General features: G+C 46.3%; 1 protein-coding gene across 3 annotated transcripts in view; it reads left to right on the forward strand.

The window, feature by feature from the left end:
- The window catches only part of TECPR2 (tectonin beta-propeller repeat containing 2), a 102,092-nt gene that overhangs the window by 19,122 nt on the left and 58,546 nt on the right, over positions 1-24,424 (forward strand). For all 3 annotated transcript variants that reach the window (XM_034642730.1, XM_034642732.1, XM_019799281.2), the window contains 5 exons: positions 8,738-8,866; positions 9,247-9,378; positions 13,146-13,303; positions 20,799-21,111; positions 22,586-22,718. In XM_034642730.1, coding sequence (XP_034498621.1) covers positions 8,738-8,866; positions 9,247-9,378; positions 13,146-13,303; positions 20,799-21,111; positions 22,586-22,718 — 865 coding nt within the window. The remainder of the gene's footprint in view (positions 1-8,737; positions 8,867-9,246; positions 9,379-13,145; positions 13,304-20,798; positions 21,112-22,585; positions 22,719-24,424) is intronic.

Below are 24,424 nucleotides of genomic sequence, written 5' to 3' on the forward strand. Positions count from 1 at the left end.
AGCTAAACACACAATAGATGAGATCCGAGATGGACAGTCTCCTTAAAGAAACAGAATAGCGGCCAGAATGAGACTGAATTGTCCCCATATCAAAAGGAAAGAGGATGTGACCAAAGGAAGAGAGTGTATGGTCTGCTGTGCAACTTGGGAAAAATCAGGCTGAATTACCTAGACAGCCGGGGATGTCCCTTTGAGAGCTGTGTTCTCTTTGGTATGGCTGACCCTCAGGCTTACAGTTGCATGATCAGAAATGGCTCCATGCTAGCCACACACCTTTTCACTGAAACTTGCTGCCCACATACATCAGCCAGTGGGGGAAGACTGTACAGGTCATACCTGCAGGAGCATTCTGGTTTGTTTGATCATTAATTCATTGTAAAATGATGAATTGGCTTTTTGACTTTAACTTCTTGTGCATTAGGTGGTCACAAGACACCCTCCCTGGGCACTAGACATGGCACCAGGACACTGAAAAAATGGAGTTTCTGGGTCAGGAAGGTTGAGGGCCAGACCCTTCTCATGATGATTCTCCAATATGAATCTGTGTGTTTGGCACGTCTGTGCACCATAGTGCATTGAGGACACATGTACACGGGGTAAAGCTGTGAAAGGCAAGGGAATAATGAATCCCAATTTCAGCATAGTGGTTTTGGTAGCATGAGGGTCTGCAGTCAGGGGAAGGGCACCAGAGGGCTTTGAAGGTGCTCTTGATGTTCCCTTTCCAAGCGACATGGGGACTCCATGGGTGTGCATTTTATGACAGTCTAAGCTGTTGTGTGTAGTCTTGTATATATGAACATAATACATTATTTTAAAAATGAAAACAAGAGAATTCCCTGCCATGAGGCACTTGGTATTCAGCCAACTGGCATGGGGACGGCAGTGATCTTGCCTGCCCCTCCCACCCCGTGCATCTGTCAGAACTGACCATGTCCTGCCTGTGACCCGCCTGTATGTGTGTGTCAATGCCAGCAGTGCTTGGCTTCTGGATTTGTTGATGGATCTTTTCCTTTTCCTGGACCCTGAGAGCCTCTGAAAGTAGCACCCTCATTTGTGTCCACCACGACAAGCTCAGTGAGGCCCTCGGTAGACCCTGAACTGCTCAGTCTTCCTCTGCGTCTCATTTTAAACTAACAATGCTTTTTTTAAATAGGCTACTCGATGTTATTAAGGCCTACCTCTGTTTGCAGATTTAAAAGAAAAACAGTGCTAGATCAGTATGTTAATGAAGCTAGTGTGGTAAAAAAAAAAAATCCATTTTTTTTTTTTTTACTTTTTTTTTTTTTTTTTAAGNTAAGATTTTATTTGTTTATTTGACAGAGAGAGACAGCCAGCGAGAGAGGGAACACAGGCAGGGGGAGTGGGAGAGGAAGAAATAGGCTTCCAGCGGAGCAGGGAGCCTGATGTGGGGCTGGATCCCAGGACCCTGGGATCACGCCCTGAGCCGAAAGCAGATGCTTAATGACTGAGCCACCCAGGCACCCGAAAAAATCCAATTTTTAAATAATGTCTCGTATGAAGGATTGACATTATGAAACCTCCTAAAGAAGGTTAATGGTGGCTTTGCACCGTGAGTGTTCTAAAAGAGGTTTTGTGTATCTTGATTCAGTCATAAAAAATAAACCTCAAATATTTCATCGCCTTAAAGAGAATAGAATTGTTGTATATGTCTTTTTATTCTATATGGCGCTTGGCAATATCCTAATCCCAAGGACTCTGTCTTCCTGTGGGGGGTGTAACTGATGGACACTGAACACACCACCCTTCCCACTGGCTCTTCCTGGCCAGTGACTGGGCGCAGCTGGGACACAAGACACACTTGTTCCTGTGAAACTGGTGATCCTCTGACAAGTGACTTTGGCTTGGGGTGTTCCTGTCAGCTTGGCCACAACTTTCTTAAACTGCACTGCAGCTGGAGATTAGCCTTTGCAACCGCCCTTCCTTCCCTCTCTCCATCTCAGGTTGCAGACCTGCCCTGTGACCTGACAGTTCTCCCTGCCTCTTCCAGCTGTTTCTCCTTTTCTCTCACAGGTGTTTCCCCAAACAAATGCCTGAATGTCTACTTCCACCATCATGTCCTGCTCTTTGGTGGACGCAAACTAATGCAACAGTGTAGTTCAGTCTTCCAGGACTCCTCTAGCCTACTTCTGTTGGTCACTGTGAGAGGAGGGTTGAATTCTCCAACAGAAATTGTGCATTTGTTTTTCTCATCTCAGTTCTGTCCATTTCTGCTTCATATATTTTTTTAAATTGTGAATTATACAGAATGTAAAATTTGCCATTTTTCCTTTTTTAAGTGTACAGTTCAGTAGTATTAAATATTAATTTAGGTTGCTGTGTTGTTTCATCATGATGATGATGATGATGATGATGATTATTATTATTATTTTTAGAGAGAGGAAGAGGGAGTGAGAAAATCCCAAGCAGGCACCATACCCAGTACGGAGCCCAACTCAGGGCTTAATCTCACAACTCTGAGTTCATAACCTGAGCCAAAATCAAGAGTCAGATGCTTAACTCACCCAGCCACCAGGTGCCCCCCCACCTTTTTTTTAGAGAGAGAGAGAGAGAGTTTCATGCATTTTAAAGCTCTACTATTAGGTACCTATACATTTAGGATTGTTATGTCTTATTGAATAGATCCTTTTATCACTATAAAATGTCTCTTTTTATCTCTGGTAATATTCTTTCTCTACTTTGGTGTTAATAGCCTCTCCTGCTTTCTTACAATCAGAGTTTGCATGATATATCTTTTTCCATTCTTACCTTTAGTTTATCTGTGCCTTTATATCTAAATATATATCTAAATATCTTGAAGATAACATAACGTCAGATCTACGTCAGATCTTTTTTATAGTTTGACAATCTACCTTTTTTTAAAGTAAGCTCTACACCCATTGTGGGGCTTGAACTCATGACCCCAAGATCAAGAGTTGAATGCTCCACCAACTGAGCCAGCCAGGCACCCTGACAGTCTCTACCTTCTATTATACCAAATTTAGGCCGTTTATATTGAATGTAATTATTGATATGGTTGGGTTTAAATCACAGTTCCTCAGCCTGACACTATTGACATTTTGGTCAGGTGGTGCTGTCCTGTGTATTGTAGGGTGTTGAGCAGCACCCCTGCTTTCTGCCTACTAGACAGCAATAGTATCAGCCAAGTTGCAACAACCTCCAGACATTGTGAAATGTCCCATGGCAGGGTGGGGAACAAAATTGTCCCCAGTTGAGAACCATTTGTTAAGTCTACCATCTTGGTAATTGTTTTCTGCTTATCCCACCTATTCTTTATCTTGTTTTTTTTTTTCTTTTTTTCCTTTTCCTACCTTCTTTCGGACTAATTATTTTTTCGTATTTCTATTTTATGTCCCCTATGGGTTATTAGGCCCTGTTTTATTTTTCAGTAGTTTTTCTAGGATTTATAATATTTGTCCATCTACACTCAAGTAATATTGTATCACTTTACAAATGATTTAAGAACTATACAACAGTATTTTTTACTTTCAGATTTTTTGTTGCTGGCATACAGAAATACAACTGATTTATGTAAATTTCACTTATATCCTGTTTTATAGATTTCTTGGGGTTTTCTACATAGGTAATCACTTCTACCTGTGGAAGAAGTGTTTTACTTCATCGTTTGTGAAGTGTACGCCTTTCAGTGTTTTACTTGATTTACAGCACTGGCTAGGACCTCCAGGATAATGTCCACAGTGAGAACAGATGTCTTTGCCTCAGTGTGTCCACTCATTAGCTTCAGATTCCTCATAGATGCTTTTTATTTCTACTTATTTCTTTTTCTAGTTTTCTGAGAGTTCTTACAATCAGAGTTTGCATGATATATCTTTTTCCATTCTTACCTTTAGTTTATCTGTGCCTTTATATCTAAATATATATTGAAGTTTGTCAAATACTTTTTCTGAATCTGTTGAGATAACATGATTTTCTTCTTCTTTATTCTGTTAATATGGCATATGTATTGAGTTTGATTATTAATCCAACTGTGCATTACTTCTGTAAAACCCACTCTGTTGTCATGTAGTATCCTTTTTAAAAATCTTGCTGTATGCATCGCAGTAATATTTTATTATGGTCTGAGGGGTATTGGTCTGTAGTTTTATTATGGTGTCTGTCTGGTCTTTCTCATCATACATGTAAGTGTCTTGTACTCTTGATTTTTTTGTTTGTCTGAATGTCTCTATGTCTCTAAGTTGTTTAGACAGGCATATATTCAAAACTAACAGTTTTTCTCTCTTAGCATTTTAAAGATGATCTTCCATTGTTTCCTGGACTCCATTGTTTCTGTTGAGAAGTTTTGTTCTGTTTTGTTTTGTTAAAGATTTTATCTTTAGGTAATCTCTACACCCGGTTTAGGGCTTGATCTCACAACACCAAGATCAAGAGTTGCACACTTATTTACTGAGCCATCCAGGTGCCCTGAGAAGTTTGGTTGTTTGTTTGCTTATGTGTCAGAGAGAGAAAGAGACAGAGCACAAGCAAGGGGAGTGGCAGGCAGAGGGAGAAGCAGGCTCCCCACTGAACAAGGAGCCCAATGTGGTGGAAGGTAGACGCCTAATGGACTGAGCCACCCAGGCATCCCAAAAGATTGGTTTTTAATAATGACTCATATCTGGTCATTTGCCTTTTTGTCTGACATATTAATATCATCTCATGGTCTTTGAGGTTTTACTGTTTCACTACACAGTGTGTTTAGTGTGTTTCTTCCCATTAATCTTCTTTAAGGCTTGTGCTCCTGAGGACACGGGTCTTTCATCAATTCTGGGCACCTTCCAGTCCTTATCTCTGAAGATGTTGCCTCCTATTTATCCCCTTTTCTTCTGGTGTCCCAATTAGATGTAGGTTGGACCTTCGTATCTGTCTTCCAGGACTCTGCTTTTTCATATTTTTTATCTTTTCTTCTTTCTTGCACAGATCTGTCATCTAGTTCAATAATTTTCTTTCAGCTGTGACTAATCTTCTTTTTAATCACTACTAAGGCTTTAAATTCTTTTGATTTTTTTCATTTCTGATAGTAGCTTACTATTATGTTTTAATTTCCTTTTATATTTTTAAAAAACTTTAAGCATATTTTATGTTCTGGGTCTCTTCAATCTAAATGTAATGCTTGGGTGGGGGCAAAGGTTGTTCAATTCTATTATTGCTTTTTTTTTTTTTTAAGATTTTTTATTTATTTATTCGACAGAGATAGAGACAGCCAGCGAGAGAGGGAACAGAAGCAGGGGGAGTGGGAGAGGAAGAAGCAGGCTTATAGCGGAGGAGCCTGATGTGGGGCTCGATCCCATAATGCCGGGATCACGCCCTGAGCCGAAGGCAGACGCTTAACCGCTGTGCCACCCAGGCGCCCCTATTATTGCTTTTTTTAGTTGATTGTTCTTCATGGTGCTTTTTTCCCTATGGTAGTTTCTAATTAGGAACTCTATGGCTGGTCCCAATATGTGTGAGTGCTCAGGGACTTGGGTCAAGACTGTGTCCCACAGATGGGATTTATACTCATTCTGTCAGGCCCCTTGGACTGCTGCTAACATAGAAGCACTTCAGATCGACTGCCTGGCATAGAGCCCCTTTGGAGTGGAAAGGGAAAATAAATTCAAACTCTGATGCTAAACAGGGCATGGCAGATTCTTGAGGAACATTCTTCTTTTTTATTCATTCCAGTCAGTGTCTGAGAGAAGACAGAGTTCCTTGTCAGCTCCATTTGCCAGCAAATTGATTTTTCCATAGTTTACACTTTCACTGAGGGTTAGATTTTCAGGAGTTCTTCAGGAGCTTTTGCAGGGCATATCAATTCCAGCTCCCCACTCATCTGGCCTGAAACCTCATCCTCATTAGCCCTGCTCAGCTCAGTCTTGGTGTTGGCCACATAGTCCTGGGGTGGCCTGTAGCTTCAGGGTTTGACAGTATTTTGACAACATTCTTTTTGGGCTTGGCCCCCATAGATTTTTACTTTCTAGAGATCAGCTATGCATTTTTAAAAGGATATTTTATGGAGGTCCTGGGTGGCTCACATGGTTAAGTGTCTGACTTTTGGCTTTGGCTCAAGTCATAATCTTGGGGTTGTGGGGTCAAGCCCCTCGGGCTCCACGCTCAGCACAGAGTCTGCTTGAGATTCTCTCTCTCCCTCTCCCCTTTCCTCCCACTCACTCATTCATGTGCACACACACACACATTCTCTCTTTCTCTCAAATATATAAATAAAATATTTTTTTCAAAAAAGGGTTATTTTATATATCTTACTCAGCGTTTCTGGGTGTTTGGAAGGGAATGTTTTCCAGAATAGGTAGACTTACACTGTAGGCAGTTGAAGCCTCATGTTTTGCTTCTATCAGAAGCTGAGTATTGATAATCTGATTCTTGGGATGTTTGGTTCTTAAGTCAAGAACCATAACATTTATTAATGATTATATTAAATAACATTAACTCAAAATGTTGGTTTATTAAAAAGCTTGTGTACAAGCATAGTACACAGATATTCAGGTTTTCAGCCTATCTGAGTGATGATTTTTATTTTGAAGCCATTCATTCAGAAAAATTACACAGCCATTTTGAATTTGTCTTACAACATGGCAAGACCTCCAATAAAGGATTTTGATTCCTGATGTGGTAGCAGTTTTTATAATTACGAATTCCCAGGATGCTATTCTCTTCAATATCCTGCTGCCACGTCAAGACCACCTGTGTCTAAAACATGTTCTGCCACTGTCTTCCCTCAGAGCGGCACCAGTGGATTCTGCTCAAGGAACCATCGCTCGTGTTTCCCACACCACAGATGATAATGTCCTTTTATTCTCCTTCCTCTTCACAAGGCTCCAGGCCTTCCATCTGCAGGGCCCGTGGATTCACCCTCGGCACATAGAGCAGCAAGGCAGGGCAGGGCCCCTGGAGAGAGTTGTACTTGGGTGTGAATCCTCTGGACTCCTCTAGCCGTGTGTCCTTAGACAAACCACTTCACCTTTGTAAAATGAGGAGAGCCCAGCACGTCCCCTCACGGTTGTTTGAGGAGTCGAGGAGATAATGCATGTAAAGTGTTTAACAGGTTGTCTGGCACCAGGGAACACTCAGTAAAGGGGAGTTGCTGTGCTATTTTCCTCATTGCTGTCATCATGCCAACCAGGACTTGACAGACTCTTTCATCATCAGCCTTTGTGCTCGTTCATTTTGCCCCTTGTCTGGATGAGGCACATAGTACCTCTGGCCTGAACTGCCGCAGGAGGCTCCCAGCTGGTCTTCCCACCTGGTCACACGTCCTCCTCCTGTGCTGCGCCCAATGGCGGTTAGCAGGAACACCTCTGATGGATACACTGGCAGTCAGAACCCTCCAGGGCTCCCCTTTGCCTTCCTCTAGCTTAAGATCCAAATCCCTTACCCTCCATCACGATCTCTCACCAGATATATTTATAGGCCATGAGAATACCCTGAAAGCTGTGAAGTACCAGATGAAAGTGAGTGCCATCCTCACCACCCCCACTGGCTGTAGGCGGCTCTTCGTGTGTGTGGCTTACTGCCACAGCTCAGCTTCAAGAGGGCGGGACTGCGACCTACTTTAGTTTATATTTCCATAGCGGCTGACTCAGTATCCTGAATGTGGAGGGTAGGCTTCCACACTTGACAGATTGATTACCATCTGAATTACTGCATCAAAATGTAGGGATCAAAGTAGTTTATTAGAGATCTTGCTGTATGTCTTAGCAAGGTCGAATGGTGGTGTAATTTTTCTGAATGAATGGTTTCACTCAATGGCCTGGAAGCCCAAATATCTGTGTACAATGCTTGTACGTGTGCTTTTTTTTTTTAAAGATTTTATTTATTTGAGAGATAGCGAGAGAGAGAGCATGAGCAGGGGGCGGGGAAAGGCAGAAGCAGGATCCTCACCAAGCAGGGAGCCTGATGTGGGGCTGATCCCAGGACCCTGAGATCATGAGTTGAGCCAAAGGCATATGCTTAACCGACTGAGCCACCCAGGTGCCCCGTACATGTGCCCCCTGTACGTGTGCGGGGTTTTTTTTTTGTTTGTTTGTTTGTTTTGTCAGAGAGAGAAACAGAGCACAAGCAGGAGGAGTGGCAGGCAGAGGGAGAAGTAGGCTCCCAGCTGAGCAAGGAGCCTTATGTGGGACTCGATCCCAGGACCCTGGGATCATGAGTTGAGCCAAAGGCAGATGCTTAACCGACTGAGCCACCCAGGTGTCCCACATGTGCTTTTTAATAAACCCATGTATGAAGCTTGAGCTAGTGTTAATTTGATTACTGATCTAAGAACAAATCCGTTTACAAAGTGCTTTCAGATGCATCGTCTCCTTGATCCTCGTGGCAAGCCTGCATGGCAGGCAGACCATCGTCTACGGGGATTGAGTGGCCATCCGAGTTAAAAGAGAAGGAAGTGGAGCTTGGGTCTGGGATAGCTCTTCTTACTCCAGACTCCTGTTCTGGGCAGGAAATAACTCTCTAAGCTTCTTAGCATACTCTCATTAAGAGTTCAGAAAATCCACACTTGATTGATCAGCATTTCCTTCATTAGAAATGTGTTTTTTATTTTGTCGTTTCAAGATGAAAGACCTAGAAAGAGAAAGGAAGGTTCTAACAGATGTAATTATTTCTCTGAATTGCATACATTTTCAGTCAGGGCTTTGTAGAAGCTGTAGCCTGATGCAGCTTCCCCCTCCAGGGGTAATGTTTACATTCTGGAAGCTAGCCTTGTCTTAAATGTTTGCTCTTTTAGGGGAAAACGGAACCCATCACTGTGGTGAAGCTGCTAAGCTGCTTCGATGACCTCGTGGCTGCAGGCACCGCCTCTGGGAGGGTTGCTGTCTTCCAGCTTGTGTCCTCGCTGCCAGGGAGAAATAAACAAGTAAGGACCAGTCATTTTGGCATTTCTTAACTTCTTGGCGAATTTCTCGTGGATTTTCAAATGAGAAATCCACATCTGCCTGGAAAATACCTGCTCAGAAAAACTTCGCTCTGTGCTCTTAATGGTTCTTGGTAGAACACTTGGCAGAAAGCACGTTTGGGTAATTTAGATTGTGCCTAATATTCTTTGGCTGTCCTCTGTCAGTTTTAAAGATAAATAGCCAGGGGGAACCTTGCGCAGGGTTTTGCCTGGAAAACAAGGTTGGGAAAACCAGCTCCTCCAAGAGCAGGAAGGACTGTGTACCCCCATGCCCACAGAGCCCCATCTCACAGTGTCCATCCCTTTCTCTCCTTGTGCGTGTGTTTACCATTGATTCCCAGCTTCGGAGATTTGATGTCACCGGTATTCACAAAAATAGCATAACAGCTCTGGCTTGGAGCCCCAATGGAATGAAATTGTTCTCTGGAGATGACAAAGGGAAAATTGTCTATTCTTCTCTGGATCTAGACCAGGTAAGATTATTTCCAGAAATATTTTGGCCTTCTTATATTTGGAGAAATTATGGAGAAATAATTTGGAGAAATTTGGAGAAATAATTACATTTTAGTGAGTCATTTTGTATTCCCAATCATTGTCCCTTTATAACCTCATTATTTTTTGTAACATTTTCCCTCAAGGACTTCTCTGTAACGTTTTCTAATCTTCTGTGACTAAAGGGTTGGCCTTTGTTTGCACTGGTCCCTTCCTTCACAGTGTTCATTCTCCTGTTGTCTCCTGCTGCTCCTTCGAACAGATGCCACTGTCACTCCTCTCTCCTTGAAGGGTTTGTAGGAGCCATGCGAAGCTTTCATAATCATAACTGTGGACAGAGGTCAGTGCTTTGAGGGGGCGGAGAGCTCGCCCCAGCCAAACCTTGCCTCTTGTGTGGGAGGGAGCGGGCAGAGGAAGAGGTGGTGTGGTGGCAGCCTGGTGCCCAGCTGCTACCCTCGTGTCTGTTGCTTTCTTTAATCCTCACAACGGCGCCCTGAGCTGTGTGCGCTCTTCCCCTGTCAGTAGATGAAGAACCCCATCACTAGCCCGGGTCACAAGCGAACACCTGGCAGAATTCAGCTTCAGACAGGTTCTGCTCCGTAGCCCGCACCTTTTCCACTGCACATGTGGCTCTGTGCGGGCCTGTGCTTCATTGGGTCACGTGTCTGCCCAGCTAGACCGAACACCTTGGTGGCACGAGCCTCTCGTTTTCTTATGTGTAGCCTTCATTCCTCGTGCGTAGTAGGAATTCAGCAATTACTAGCCAAGCGGCTTTTAGTCCCTCCAGTCCATGACTGACCTATTACAAGTTCTCTCTAGCAGTAGTTCTCAAAGTTTTTGGTCTCAGGACCCCTCTACACTCTTAAAAGGAGGACCCAAAGAGCTGCTGTTTGTACGGGTTATAGCTACTAAGTGCACCATGTTAGAAATTAAAACTGAGAAATTTAAAAATATTTATTTTATTTTGAAATAATAAACCTATTACTAGAAATAACATTTTTATGAAAATAAATATTTTTAAAACAAGTGAAAAGAAGGACATTGCTTTACATTTTTGCAAATCTCTTTAATGGCTGGCTTGATGGAGGACAGCTGTATTCTGCATAAATGGTCGCAAATACATTGTTTTGGAGTGTAAAAAGAAAAGCTGGCCTCTCACAGACCTGTAGTTGGAAACAGGACAAGCATTGTAATAACCTATTTAGAGAATTGTGGGTATTCTTCATTAATCTTATCCCCCAACTGACAGATGGTGGTTTCTTTAAAGGTCAGTTGTAACTGGGAAGCTGAAACCATATGGGCGGATTTTTTGTACTTTATTACAGTGAAATCCAGTGTTCTGTCTTGCACTTTGAATGGCTCTTTCATCCATGCATGATTTTGTAATATCATGTCTTGGTCACTTGGAAAGCATTGATCTACTGAGTAAAGCATATCTTTTCAAATGTTGACACATTTAATTATATAATTTCAAAGAACGCATCTTTGTTAATATCACCATCATTCTGATCAGAAAAGTCTTTAGCTTCTGGGAATTGCTCAAGTTCACAAGGGTGGATACAAGTTTTCAATTCTAATCCTCATTTGAAAACTTGAAATTTATTATCAGCAACAAATACGATTACTTGTTTTCATTGAAGTGACAAAGTCACATTGTTCCATCTGAGAAAATGTCTGCCAAATACCCATGTTTGAATAATTATAGTATGTGAAATAAAAATGGCATTCTGTGAAAAAAAAAAAAAAAAGCAGCTGGTTGAGCTCTCAGCTTAACAGTGAAGCAAGTGCTTTTCCTTGAGAGAACCAGAGGACCTCAGTGTGCAGCAGAAGGACTGGTGTGCAAGCCCCATTTTGTCACACAAAATTCAGAACTGCGTCTCCCTAAGAGCCAGGATTTAATGAAATTATAAATGTTCTGCATCAAAGACAGTCTTCAGCGAAACGCACGTTTTTTCCCTGAGTGGTGGCAGAGGACGCAGTGACCATTAGTGGCATTCAGCGCTCTACTCTGCCCACCGTGGCTTTTGTGTCAGTGCAAATGTCATCCCAGTGAAAAAGGCAGGCAGAACCGAGTATTATAATGAAAATAGTTTGGGCCTTGCAGACCCCGTGGAAAGGACTGCAGAGCACACTTTGAGAACCACTCTTGTGCAGGAAAGTGTTGGGGTTATTAGGAGTCCCTGTGTTGTATCTTCCTTCTGTTCAGGCCCTCAGGCAGCACCAGGACAACACTGCTCCCGAGCCCACATTTCAGGAAGTGGAGAGAAAGCCACATGCAGAAAACAGGGTCCTTAGCACGCTGGTAACTTATTTCGCAGCTTTATTGAGGTTCTGATAGTTCTTTTAAAAAATGCAAGTACAGGGGCGCCTGGGTGGCACAGCGGTTAAGCGTCTGCCTTCGGCTCAGGGCGTGATCCCAGCGTTCTGGGATCGAGCCCCACATCGGGCTCCTCCGCTATGAGCCTGCTTCTTCCTCTCCCACTCCCCCTGCTTGTGTTCCCTCTCTCGCTGGCTGTCTCTATCTCTGTCGAATAAATAAATAAAATATTTTAAAAAAAAATGCAAGTACAAAGAGATTTGCAAAAAAAAGATGGGAGGCTGAGTGTTTTTGTAAAATTCGTACAGTAAATTTAGTTCATTATAAGCTAAGTTGAAAACTGAAAAGACACAGTTTATGTAACTACAAATGTGGGAGGAAAATCTGCTTTAAAAGTACTGGATGTTTGGGGGTAATGAGAATTTCTCTATCTTCACCGTGTTGGTGGTTTTATAACTGTATGCATTTGTCAAAATCCGTAGAATCAGGGGCGCCTGGGTGGCTCAGTCGTTAAGCGTCTGCCTTCAGTTCAGGGTGTGATCCCAGCGTTCTGGGATCAAGCCCCACATCAGGCTCCTCCTCTGGGAGCCTGCTTCTTCCTCTCCCACTCTCCCTGCTTGTGTTCCGTCTCTCGCTGGCTGTCTCTATCTCTGTCAAATAAATAAAAATAAAATCTTTAAAAAAAAATCCATAGAATCGTGTCTCTAAAAAGGGTGAATTTTATTGTATGTAAATTTTACCAGTAAATGTGATTGCTGCTCCCCCCACCCCCAGAGGTCTGTAGTAATGCATCAGGATTTCTTAAACAATTGAAGAAACTGGTCCAGGAGAGGAGTAACTTGTAGAAGCAGATTTTTGACACCAAGAAATAGAGTTTGTGCTAGCAGTAAAATGCCTTTTAGAGTTTACCTTTGTTCTTCAGTATACTTAATATTATTTTAATTCTGTTTTTTCTGACCCTTTCAGTTGGCAAGGATATAATGTCCCCAGAATTGCTTTGAATTCTTTGTGGGGGAAGAGTGTAATGTGACCTTAGGTGTTAGTTGCCACAATAATTTTATAGAAAGTCCTGTTGTGTTCTACTAGAATAAATAATACAGTGTAACATATTTCTGCTTAGATTTTTATAGACTCTTCTTCGAACTATCTACTGAGAACATTTTAAAAGAAATTATACAGAATTTTTAAATGTTTCTTGCCAAACTTGATTTAGCCTGAGATAGGTGTTAACGTTATTTTCTCATTAGTGAGAACTTTTCCAAATAATTTCATCACAGTGGGTTGACAATGAGTCTCAAGAGAATTAACGGTATACATTTTAAGGTGTAATCTGACCCAAATACAAGTAACAAAAGGATGCTTCCAGGTCATAGAGGAAGTCGGGTTACTTTAACTGCATGCTGAGTTGGGTTTAACTGGACTCTCTCACAGGGTGTATGTAACTCGCATTTGGTGTTGGAAGAGCCATCTTCAATCGTGCAGCTGGATTATAGCCAGAAAGTGCTGCTCGTGTCTACACTACAAAGAAGCCTGCTGTTTTACACAGAAGAAAATTCTGTCAAGCAAATTGGAACACAACCAAGGAAAAGGTAAGCGTCACAGTGCCCCAGCATGGTGGTTACAGAGGGGCTTTAAGTTTTCCTAGGTTTCCCATTTGCCCTGTGCAAGCCCACAGCGGCTCTAAGCCTGGGGCTCCCAGTGGGTCCCTAACCCGCCCGGAGCCCCTCGTCCCAGTATCAGACAGGAAGAGTGTGTCCCTCTTGTTCTGCTGCAAGCACCTGCACGTGTGGTCTCCCTGCCTCGAGTGCTGGTTTATGGGGAAGTCTCCGATGTGGTCTGCTTTGGGTCCACTCCTTGCGGGCGCCCCTCCACCACAGCCCCGGTGAAGGGTCAGGGACCCCTCTGCACCATGTGGGCCGTGCCAGGCTTGGGGATAACTGGCAGACAAGGTAGATGTGAGCCTGCCATCATGGAAACTTAATGAAGTCAGCAGAAAAGTTGTTAATAGTTGTGTTACCTGCTATTGAGCAACGTGCGGGGTGCTTTGAAGCTTCTACCCAGCCTGGAGGTGAAGGCAGACCCCTGAGGGAGTGGGCGAGGGAGGAGTAGAGCTGGCCGTGAGGAGTGGGGAAGGTCTGGAGGGGGAGGCTTCTAGGCTGAGAGAGTGTCCTCCTGTTTCCCTACTACCTGGAAGGACAGCAGGAGAAGGGGTAGGCCAAGCCCAGTCGCCTACCAGGCTTGTGGGAAGAGGCAGCAGGAGCCCATGGGTGACCTCCCTGCCAGAAACACACTTGTAGATCCCTGGGGCCTGGTTTACGTGGGGGTGGAGTTAGTGAGGTGGGACTTGGTAGCGTGGTGGGGCCACCCCCTCATCCCTGGCAGGGAGAGAGGATGGGTGCCAGCAGCTTGTAGATTGGGCAGCAGGATTTGGAGAAGTTCCTGGTGAAGGGGCACTATTGCCTACAAAGGCTCAGAGGGGCAGGGTGGCAGGTGGGCTGGGGAGTGTGGCAAGCAGGCTGACAGTGAGACGTGGATTGGCTGCACCCACGAGGGAGGGCCCGTGGAGGCTGGTGGTGACAGCCGGGCAGGTGACGGATGGCCCAGAGAAGGGGAGGTCAGATGGGCGGAGCGTGGCAGCCCTTAGCTGTTAAAAGACCTGGTCGAGCCTCCCCTTTGGCTTCTGTTTTGCATGCTGAATACCCCCCCAATTTCATCAACTGTTTAGCCTTTTGATAGCATAGCAGTATTCTCCCTCTTGGCCCCTGGAAAACGCAGCCGGATTTGTAGCTTCGGCTTAGGGACTCCACACATCTTCATCTTAGTTTTCCCTCTGCCAGTGTCCCACTCGTCTGCCTGATGTTTTGTTCAGACTTGTCATCAGTGTCTTACTGCACTCTTTTTGGAAGGATACTGGAGGATAAAGAGAGAGATGAAAACCAGTTACTTTTCACGTGGATCAGCCAATAGTCCTTCTCTTAAAACCCGGTCTTCCAGCCTTTGGTGTGGAAACCTAGGCAAGTTTCCATGAGCCCCTCCCAGTGCACATTTGTAGTCGGTCTTTTGGCCTGTGCTGGGCACTGTTCCAGGCTGCGGATGCACACAGATGTGTCCCCTTTCTCCCCAGGAGGCCTATTTCACTGAGCCCTGGAGGAGTGGGGATACCACAGAATAAATGGAAAAGTTGTTCACCTCTGTGTCTTCAAGGCTTGATTTTTTGTTGCATGCCGTGAATTTGTGGTTCAGAAAGGGCATCTGGCGAGGCTGCCCCCTGCACACAGTGTTTCAGTCAGCAGGTATCCGGTGTGCCTGGGGGGCAGCGCGCAGTGGACAGCAGTGAGCAGGGGACAGCTCTGTGCCCTCATGCAGGGTACCTGTGTGGGCTGCAGTGCGTGCTGTGGAGCAGAGAGTCAGGGTGAAGCCTTGGGTGGGGGGTGGTATGTTCTCTTAGAACAGTCCAGAAAGACTTCTGTGAGGAAGCGATATTTGAGCAGAAGCCTCAAGCCTGGGAAGAGTTGCTGGAGGAGCGTTCTGGTCTCAGGAGACCGCGAATGCCAAGGCTGCGGATTGGGCCAGGGCTTGCAGTGTTTGGGGAGCGAGAGGGGCCAGGGTGACCAGGGAGAAATGGGTTGGGTGCACTTGTAGAAAATGAGTTTGGAAAGGAAGGCCTGAGCCAGCTTAGGGGCGGGGGCTGTGGGGACCACGTGCTGTTGCCCGAGTTATTCTAGGCATAACAAAAAGCCATTGAAGTGCTTTAGGCAGGAGAATAGCAACATGAGCGATGACGTTTCAGAGCTCACCCCGGGTTCTGTGCGGAGACTCACCTGGAGATGGGCAGGAGGGGGGCAGGGAGGAGGGTACCGCAGGAGTCCCAGGAGCAGGCATGGAGGCTGGCTCCTGGTGGTGGCCATCAGGAGCCGGGGAGATGGAGGGAGCTGTAATTTGGAGATAGAAAGCACGGGGCTGGAATAATGGATTGGATATGGGGCAAGGGGAAGAAAAGAATAGAAGATTTCTGTGCCGGTGACTGTAGCAGCTGGGTAGCTGTGTTGGGCACACCCGGCAAGCCTGGGTTGGAGGTCAGACATCCGTTCTGTTGGGAGCATATCGAGCTGGACGTGCCTGTTAGGTAGTAGTCAAGCGGGAGCCATAGCGAGGAGTAACATCTACAGGCCTGGAAATCGCTAGATGCAGGCGACATTGAGACCCTGACATTGGGTGAGTTCACTGAGGAACAGTGTTTATTCATGTGACATTGAAAAATCCTCACCGAGTCTCTGCTGTGCGCCAGGCAGCCTTCTTCATCTGAGGAGACAGCTGTGAACGGGGAAAGCCTCTAATCTCAGGGGGCTCACATTCCTGGCGGGGGAGACCAACATTAAATCTATATGTTCTTGGATGTTCAGTAGTAATAAATCAGGATATGGACTAGAGAGAAGGGAGCACGGGACACGGGTGTGTGCTCTAGATAGGCAGGCGAGGACAGCTCCTCCACAGGAGAGACCAAGTGTTGTGTGTGCCAAGCGTTTGAGGGTTTGGGGAGCAGCAAGGCCATGTGCATGTGGAGCAGAAGAGGGGCCAGGGCAGAACCCCATCCTGTAGGCTTTGTGGACCTTACCCGGGGGCTGCTTTATTCTAGCACACCAGCAGTTATGAGAGGCTTTGACCAGGGCAAGTCACCCTTGCTGTTCTTTGGAGGGGGCAGGAGTGGCAGTGCAGGGGGGCCAGCCAGGGGCTTACACCAGGGCAGGGTGGTAGTAATGCTGGGAGGGCAGAGCTGGCAGGTTTGCTGACACGTTGGCCCTGGGGTGTGAGAGAGAGAGAGATTAGTCAGAGGCCATGGCTGAGCCCTCGGGGGAGTGGCGGCACACTGGCCTAGAGAAGCCTGGGGGAGGATAGAAGAGTCTGTTGTGGACAGGTAGCATAGTCTCCCACCCAGGGGAGGGCCGAAGGGGCGGGAGCAGCAGGTGTGCGTCTTGGGAAGCGGGTGGGCGGGGTGTGCGTTTGGGAGCCTGTAGCATGCAGACGGTATTGAAAGCTCTGGGATGGACAAGCTCGCTGCGGCGTGAGCATAGCTGGAGAAGTGGGGGGCTCTCTATTCTGGGCATCAGCAGAGACCAGGGTGTGAGGAAGGTTCAGAGGAGTGAGAAGTTGGAGGCCACATGGAGGAAGTGTCGCAGGGCCAGCGGCTGTGCCCCAAGAGACGGCCTGAGACAGACGTTTGTATTTGGCGACCTGGTGGTACACACAGCCTTGCTCACGGAGAGGGGCCAAGGGTAAAAGGGCTGGAGGGGACGGGATCGCAGTGCTCGGAGACAGCTTTTTAGGGGGCTGGTTTTTGTTGAAGGGAACACAGAGGAGGGGGCCCCTTGGGGGGAGCGTGTCTGGTGAGAGGTTTGTAAAGATGGGCTGGGTGGCAGGCGCTGGCTGGCACAGGGCACAAGATGGCGGTGCCCGTCGTGGCCTCCCTGGAGCCTGCTGGTAGGTGACAGCGTGGCCTGAATAGGGCCGGGGTGTTCTCAGCGAGGAGCAGAGCATGGGTGTGGGGGCACTTGCAGGCAGGGGACGTCGGTGGTGGGGGATGGGGTCGTCCTTTTTGGGTGGAGTTTGTGAACCTCCTCAGACCGGACCAGATAAAATACATGTTACTCCCAGAAGACCTCAGTGCCCCCAGCTGTCCCCAAACGTGTTGTATGTTTGCTCTCCTCATGGGAACCCTCTCCCTACCTATTAGGTGTCCCATGCAGCCCTGTCGTCAGGGCCCCTGCGTGTGGCTGTCCGTGCTGGGTGTGGACGTGCAGAGTCTGTGCCGCAGCAGAGCCAGCATCAGGTTCTGGAACGCGGTCACTGCCATCGTGCCTGTGTGACCGCCTGTGGGCAGTTGGCTGTTGAGCCTTTTGTCACCCATCCTACACTGTCATTCTCTTGCCTTGGGCTCTCTGTCCGCACTCAGCATTTCAGGTCTGCGGCCCCAGAGGTTATACAGCACGTTAGAAAACTCCTTTCAGAGCACCCGGCCGGCTCATTCGGTAGAGCGTGGGACTCTTGAACTCAGGCTTGTGAATTTGAGCCCCATGCTGGGGGTAGAGATTACTTAAAAATAAAATCTTTTAAAAAAACAAAAACAAAAAAATACTCTTTTCACACTAATGTGGCTCATAGAATTAAAGTATTTTTTACAAGTCATCAGTGATTTTTCTAGAAGTGACTGCCACCAAAATTAAGGAAGTAGGTTAATTTAGTTATGATTTGAGAATCCTGCAGTACCTAGACCTTAAAAGTGGGAGTCTGAGGGTCCACTTCAGAATGACAGCAGCAAGTGCTGAGGAATCATGCCGCAGGTGGGTGGCACCAAGCCAAGGCTTAGGACAGGTTGCACCTTGCTCTAGCTAGTTATCCCCAGCTTAGCTGCCATCCCCCCAACGACTCACACACCACACGTTCCAGAGTTCCTTAGAGCCATCCACCCACCAGGACCCTCTCGGCATGCTCCTTCCCGCAGAGTGCCCGTCCCTTCCTCAGCCAGGTAATAGTCCCGGGTTCAGCCCTCTCCTGCCCCAGTCAGGATACATCCCTTCCGGACTCCTCAGGCAGCCCTTCGAGCCTCAGATGCTTTCGCCGTGGTTCATACACATGCACACGTCTGCCCCCGTTTGTTCTCGGCCAGGGCCAGGATCTCGTCTCATTTATCTTTCATGTTGCCCGCGGCACCAGGGTCACACACCGTGCAGGACTTACTCAGTGTTCGTTCAGGTGCGTGCTTTAGTTACCCAAGGTGACCAAATCAAAGTGGAAGTGACAAGAGGGTTTTAAGAGGACCTATAAATAGAAGGAAAACGTGTAACAATTGGGTCACCAAACAGAAATTTATTTGACAGGAAGGGCAAGAGGAAGAGGTTATGGACTGCCCTGCTAGAATTCCTTTGGGTCTATTTAGAGAATCTTTCCAGAACAAATCCACCAAACGCAGTAATCAAACGTGATGCTGATTATAGAGTGGTCCGTGAATGATCTACAGCGTTAGAACAGTCTTGGTTAATCTAACAATCTTCCTTTCAAAGCTAAATTTGATATTTGACATCCTCCTTGGGCCCTATCCAGAGGGATTTAGTTACTGTGCAGCCAGAGAGACCTAGGGAGATACTGATGTGCAGAAAAACGTCCGGATAACTCTATCTGTGTGACTGTGGGGGATGGGCCCTGGAGACAGCCCCTCAGGAGGGCCGGTGCACTGCTGTGTGCAGGGACGGTGAGGAGAGAGGCACGGGGCCTTTGGGGAGTGCACAGTGCTGGCGTGAATGGACTAGAGGCCGATCCCAGCTGTGAGTGCCTGTAGCCCTGTGTGTGGCCTTACAGCATCAGTGTGGCCTTACAGTGTCACCAGCAGTGCTTTTGTGCCTTTATAGACTGGCTCACTTAATCTTCACTTTAACCTTTGAGATGGGAATGATTACCCCTGGTTTACAGATTAGGAAACTGAGCTCCAGAAAGGGTACATAGCACACAGCAAATGTCAGGGCTGGAAATTGAGCCTTGCTGTCAATCGAGAGTCAGTACTCTTTCTACTGTTTCAAATCAGGAAGGATTCTGGGGAGTAGGTGGACTGAAACTCTTGAACTTTGAGCTCTGGTAGGAGCCTGAGATTGGGCAAAGGTGTGGGACCATGAGAAATCAGAGGGGCGCTCAGCCTGCTCAGTTGGGGGAGCATGGTGACTCTTGATCTCGGGGTTGCGGGTTCGAGCCCCACATTGGGTGTAGAAATCGCTTAAAAATAAAGCCTTTGGGGGAAAAAAGAATTCAGATTGCTGGTAGGAGCACAGGTTGGTATAATCACATTGAAAAAAGTTCAAAATTGTCTTTCACACCTGAATGTGGTCAACTCAGCAGCCCAGCAGTTGCCAACAGTTCAACAATTTCTTCTCCAGGAGAGACTGGGCAGACCCTTAATACACCTGCGTGCTAGGAGGTCTGCACGGAGATGCTCGTAGCACTGTTGTTTAAAATGACAAAGAAGAAATAATTCAAATACCCATCAACAAGGGAGTGAGTAAAAAAAAGTGGCATATTGTGTAGCTCTGAAAATGAATGAGCTGTAGCTTTTTTATCAGTAAAGATAAATCTTAGAAATACAAGTTTAAAGCAAGTTGCAAAAGTATGCAATAGCATCATACTTTTTTAATACAAATGAAAGACAATACTAAAATATGTAGTGTTTAAGATACATAGGTATGCAATTAAACTATCAATAATAGAAGCAAAGGAATAACAAACACAAAATTCAGTCTTGTGGTCACACCTGGGGAATGGAGGGGCAGGAACGTTTAGGAGCACAGAAGAACATCACGCGTGTCACTGATGATTTATTTCTGAAGTTGAGGGATGGGTTCCTGGATGTATATTTCAATTATTAGACTTCATAACTTTTATATGCCTATAAATGTGTGTGTATTTAGTATAAAATAATATATATTATTTATATAAAAGATACATTTTTTGTGTTAGGTATTTCATAATTTTTAAAATGGAAAAAACTGCCACGCCTGGGGACCAGATGGGAAGCTGGTCCCTGTGATGGGTTTAGACTCAATTGTAGACATGATGCTCATTCGCTGGGATGGAGTGAGGACAACAATCAGGCGTTAGAAGGAACAGAATTTCCGAGCAGGGAAAGTATGGTCAGACTTGGATTTGTCAGCTTCTGCCTCCATTTCCTCTTCTCTGACACAGGACCTGTACTGTTGGCCTCATGGGGCTGCCCTGAGGTTTGAGCCAGAGGGTGGGGACAAAGTCCTGGGCACAGCGCCATGACAGCCTCCATGAGCCAGGCTGCATGCTCAGTGGGTGCACACTTCCGAGGGGGCTACGGGGAGGAAGCGACACAGAAATGACAATGTTGTTCCTGTAACAACAGAACAAACCATAGAAGAGGGTTTGAAAAAACATCAGTCTTGTTTAGGCTTATCCAAAAAATTCTTGTTAGAGTTGGTATCAAGGGTTGACAACTGTCACTTTAAATCAGTTCATATCTGTTTTTTCTTTCTTTCTTTCTTTCTTTTTTTTTTTTTTTTTTTTTTTTGGTAATTTCAGCACTGGGAAATTTGGAGCTTGTTTTATACCAGGACTTTGTAAGCAGAGTGATCTGACCTTGTACGCCTCACGGCCTGGGCTCCGACTGTGGAAGGCAGACATCCATGGGACTGTTCAAGCCACATTTATCTTAAAAGATGTCTTTGCTGGAGGAGTCAAGCCTTTTGAACTGTACCCACGTCTGGAATCCTCCAACAGGGGAAGTTGCAGCTTACCTGAGAAACACCTGGGGCTAGTTTCATGTTTCTTTCAAGAAGGCTGGGTGTTGAGTTGGAATGAATATAGTATTTACCTTCTAGACACCATCAACCAGGTAAGTGATGTGATCACGCCACATCTTGGGTGTCTTTACAATGTTGCTCCACAGACTATCTCTCAGAATGATGGAAGGACCAGCATTGATCCTAATGCTTTACTTTTTCCTTTGGGCCAGTCAAGGAAATCAGGTCAGGGTCTGATTCTTTTATAGATTTGGTTTTAGTAGAACCTTCTAGCAGGAATTCTTAGAACCTCTAAGCAGGAGTCTCGTCTGCCTGGCGTGGCTTCCTCACTTGGAACTTGAGGGCAGGGTGAGCTAGGCTGGGGCCATCAAGCTGCCTTTTAGCCCTGAGTTGGTTTGTCTTCTTAAGGAGCACTTTGAAAGACATTTTTGGTTCTTCTCCACTTACAGACAACTTAATTTTTCTTCTTTCTCTGAATACTCTTTGAACTTGATGCACGCTTAGTAGTGAGTGGGGTTGAGAGGTTTGGTGACTATTTATCAGTTCCTTTCTTCTGAATCCTTACCCCCAGTGCTTTCTGCGACAGGTGTAATTAACTTCACGAGACAAAAGGGCTGCCCATGTGCAGACGTTGTGGCTGCCATCAGAGTCTACGTGGCAACGTGATGGGCTGCTTTCAAACTAATGGCATGTTTCTAGATGTTCATCAGGATTATTTAAGAATTAACAAAGAATTTAGACCCTTTTTCTACAGTGAACTGCCTCTTGTTTTTACTGTTAGCAGAAAAGAGAATGTTTTAAAATCATTCAGACTCTGGATGTCCTGTTTTCAAATGGTATTTGGGGACCCCTCCCTCTCTTCATTCATTCATTCAGAGCCATGAATTGCAGTGTCCACTGGTCTCTCCCACGGGAGTGCACACAGTAGGGGTCTAGACTGGTCAGCACATCACTTCAGCCCAAGAGCGGCATTCCCTATGGGCGTTTGTACAAAGTGCTGTGAGCTGTGACGAGTCCTGGGCGTGTCACTGAGGCTGAGCTCCCCAGGGACCTTTCCCTGAGGAGGTGATGTCTGAATCCAGTTGGAACTCTCCCAGGGAACAAGAGTCAGGAAAGGAGTTCGAGCAGAGCCATGGCGTCACGGAGGAACAAGACTGGGGTCTGGACTGGTCCGCTTCCCACCCCCCCAGCTCAGGGCACCTGAAGCACAGACCGGGGCAGCTGTGTGAGGCTGACGGGCAGGTCCTGCTGAGGGGCAAGAGCTCCATGTGCTGGGGGGAGGGGAGCCAGGCAGGACACGGCTCCCAGCGCCCAGAGGTGGGATGAACTGCTCGCTCAGTCTCATGAATTCCCTGGCAAGGTTTATGACTCCAGGTCATGTACTGTCGGATACTCCCTACCTTTGCGTTTGTTTACTCTTAAGAAGTTTGAGAAAGTGGGTGTAACAAAGTGCAGGTGTCATTTGGTTCATTTAGATTCCTGCACATTTGTATGCTTTCAGCTATTACTGTTGCCTGCTTGTGTAATTTTCTCTTCTTTCTTTTTTTTTTTTGTGGGGGGGGACAGGCCACAATTGCTGGTTTGGAAGGATCGGGTGATATCGTGTCTGTTTCCTGCACAGAAAATGAAATATTTTTCTTAAAGGGAGATAGGAACATTATAAGAATTTCAAGCAGACCTGAAGGACTAGCATCAATAGGTTTGTATTTGTTATAAAATGTACTGTGTATGTGTAATTGTAGTTTATAATTTATAAACCTTACCATTACTTTGTTAGTTAAATGTAGCTTTATCTAAACAAGGAAGTATTTGGAGGGTTTCCTGCGATTCTTTTTTTTTTTTTTTTTAGATTTTTTTTGTTTGTTTTGTTTTAGAGAGAGTGTGTGTGCGCGAGCAGTGGGAGGGGCAGAGGGAGAGGGAGAGAATCTCAAGCAGACTCCGTGCTGAATGCGGAGCCTGACTCTGCTGGGCTCTGTCTCACAACTCCGGGACCATGACCTGAGCTGAAACCAAGAGTCGGATGCCTAACCAACTGAGCCACTCAGGCACCCCCCTATGATTCTTAAAATATGGTTTACAATACTTTTCTTGAAGTTACCTACTTAAAGGCTCACATCAGACAACCTCACATTTGGTGAAGTGGTTCCATGGGTCTGGAAGCTGGGGAGGCTGGATGAGTAGTGAGGAGAACTGAGCACCCACGTGATTGGTCACTGGTACTCTGAGACTGCATGTGGGATTAATACTTCAAAAGATAGAGATTTGCCAAGATTTTAGAACATTGAAATCTGTTATCTGGAACATATCTTTTATCCTCCACACAGTTCTTCCTTATAGCACTGATCATTCTCTGTGCTTTTGACTTTTCTTTGTTTTGTTTTTTAAAGATCCCATTCATTTATTTGACAGAGACAGCCAGCGAGAGAGGGAACACAAGCAGGGGGAGTGGGAGAGGAAGAAGCAGGCTCCCAGCGGAGGAGCCTGATGTGGGGCTCGATCCCAGAACGCTGGGATCACGCCCTGAGCTGAAGGCAGACACTCAACGACTGCGCCACCCAGGCGCCCCTTGACTTTTCTTTGTAATTCATGCAAGCCCAGATTCTAATGAGCAAAGAATCTTCATATGTATTCTCGTGCACACATCCACGGTACTTTGCATATTTGGGGCTCATCAGTGAACTTGTTCCTGATGGTGACAGCAGCCATGTGGGGAGGAGGAGGGAAGGCTGTCCCCCTCCTCCTCTCTGTCACTCACTTGGTTCTCACTGTGTTCCAGAGACTGCTAAGCACTTAACAGTCATGACCTCATAAAATCCTGAACATAACCCTGAATGGAAGGTACTGGTTCTATAGGTGAGGAGACTGGGGCTTTGGAAGTTGCAGTGAGCTACGAAAGGCACCAATGCTGGGGGGATGTGAGCGGCACGCCGGGCACATCCATGTGGCCCCAGAGCCCCTGCACGCGTGTAGCCTCTGGAGTTCATGGAGCAGTTTTACAGGCATCTTGGTTGATGCTCATGACAGGCCTGTGGGAAACGTGAGGCGGGTGGTCCTGCCACTGCGTTTCCCCAGCCAGGCCACCTTCCTCCCAGGGCTGCGGGCGGCCTTGTCCCTTCCTTGCTCACCGCACTCCTGTCGCCGCCATGTCTGAGGTGGTGTGCAGGGCACCCCTGCCACTGCTGCCAGCTCTCTCCAGGCTCTTGCCGCCGCCTGCTCACCCCAGCGCCCCAGGCAGGTCTGAGTGCTAGGTGTGTGGCGCTCCCCAGCATGGCCGCTTTTGTCAGGCTGCTGCCCTCTGCTCTCTCCCTGCTCATTATTTAAGATCCACTTCAGGTCTCTCTGTATCTTTGATGCTTTTCCTGAGTGCTTTAGTTAAGTCAGCCTCTCCCTGTCTTCACTTGAGTT

This window comes from Ailuropoda melanoleuca, chromosome 14, assembly GCF_002007445.2.
Source record: "Ailuropoda melanoleuca isolate Jingjing chromosome 14, ASM200744v2, whole genome shotgun sequence".
Classification (NCBI taxonomy): Eukaryota; Metazoa; Chordata; class Mammalia; order Carnivora; family Ursidae; genus Ailuropoda; species Ailuropoda melanoleuca.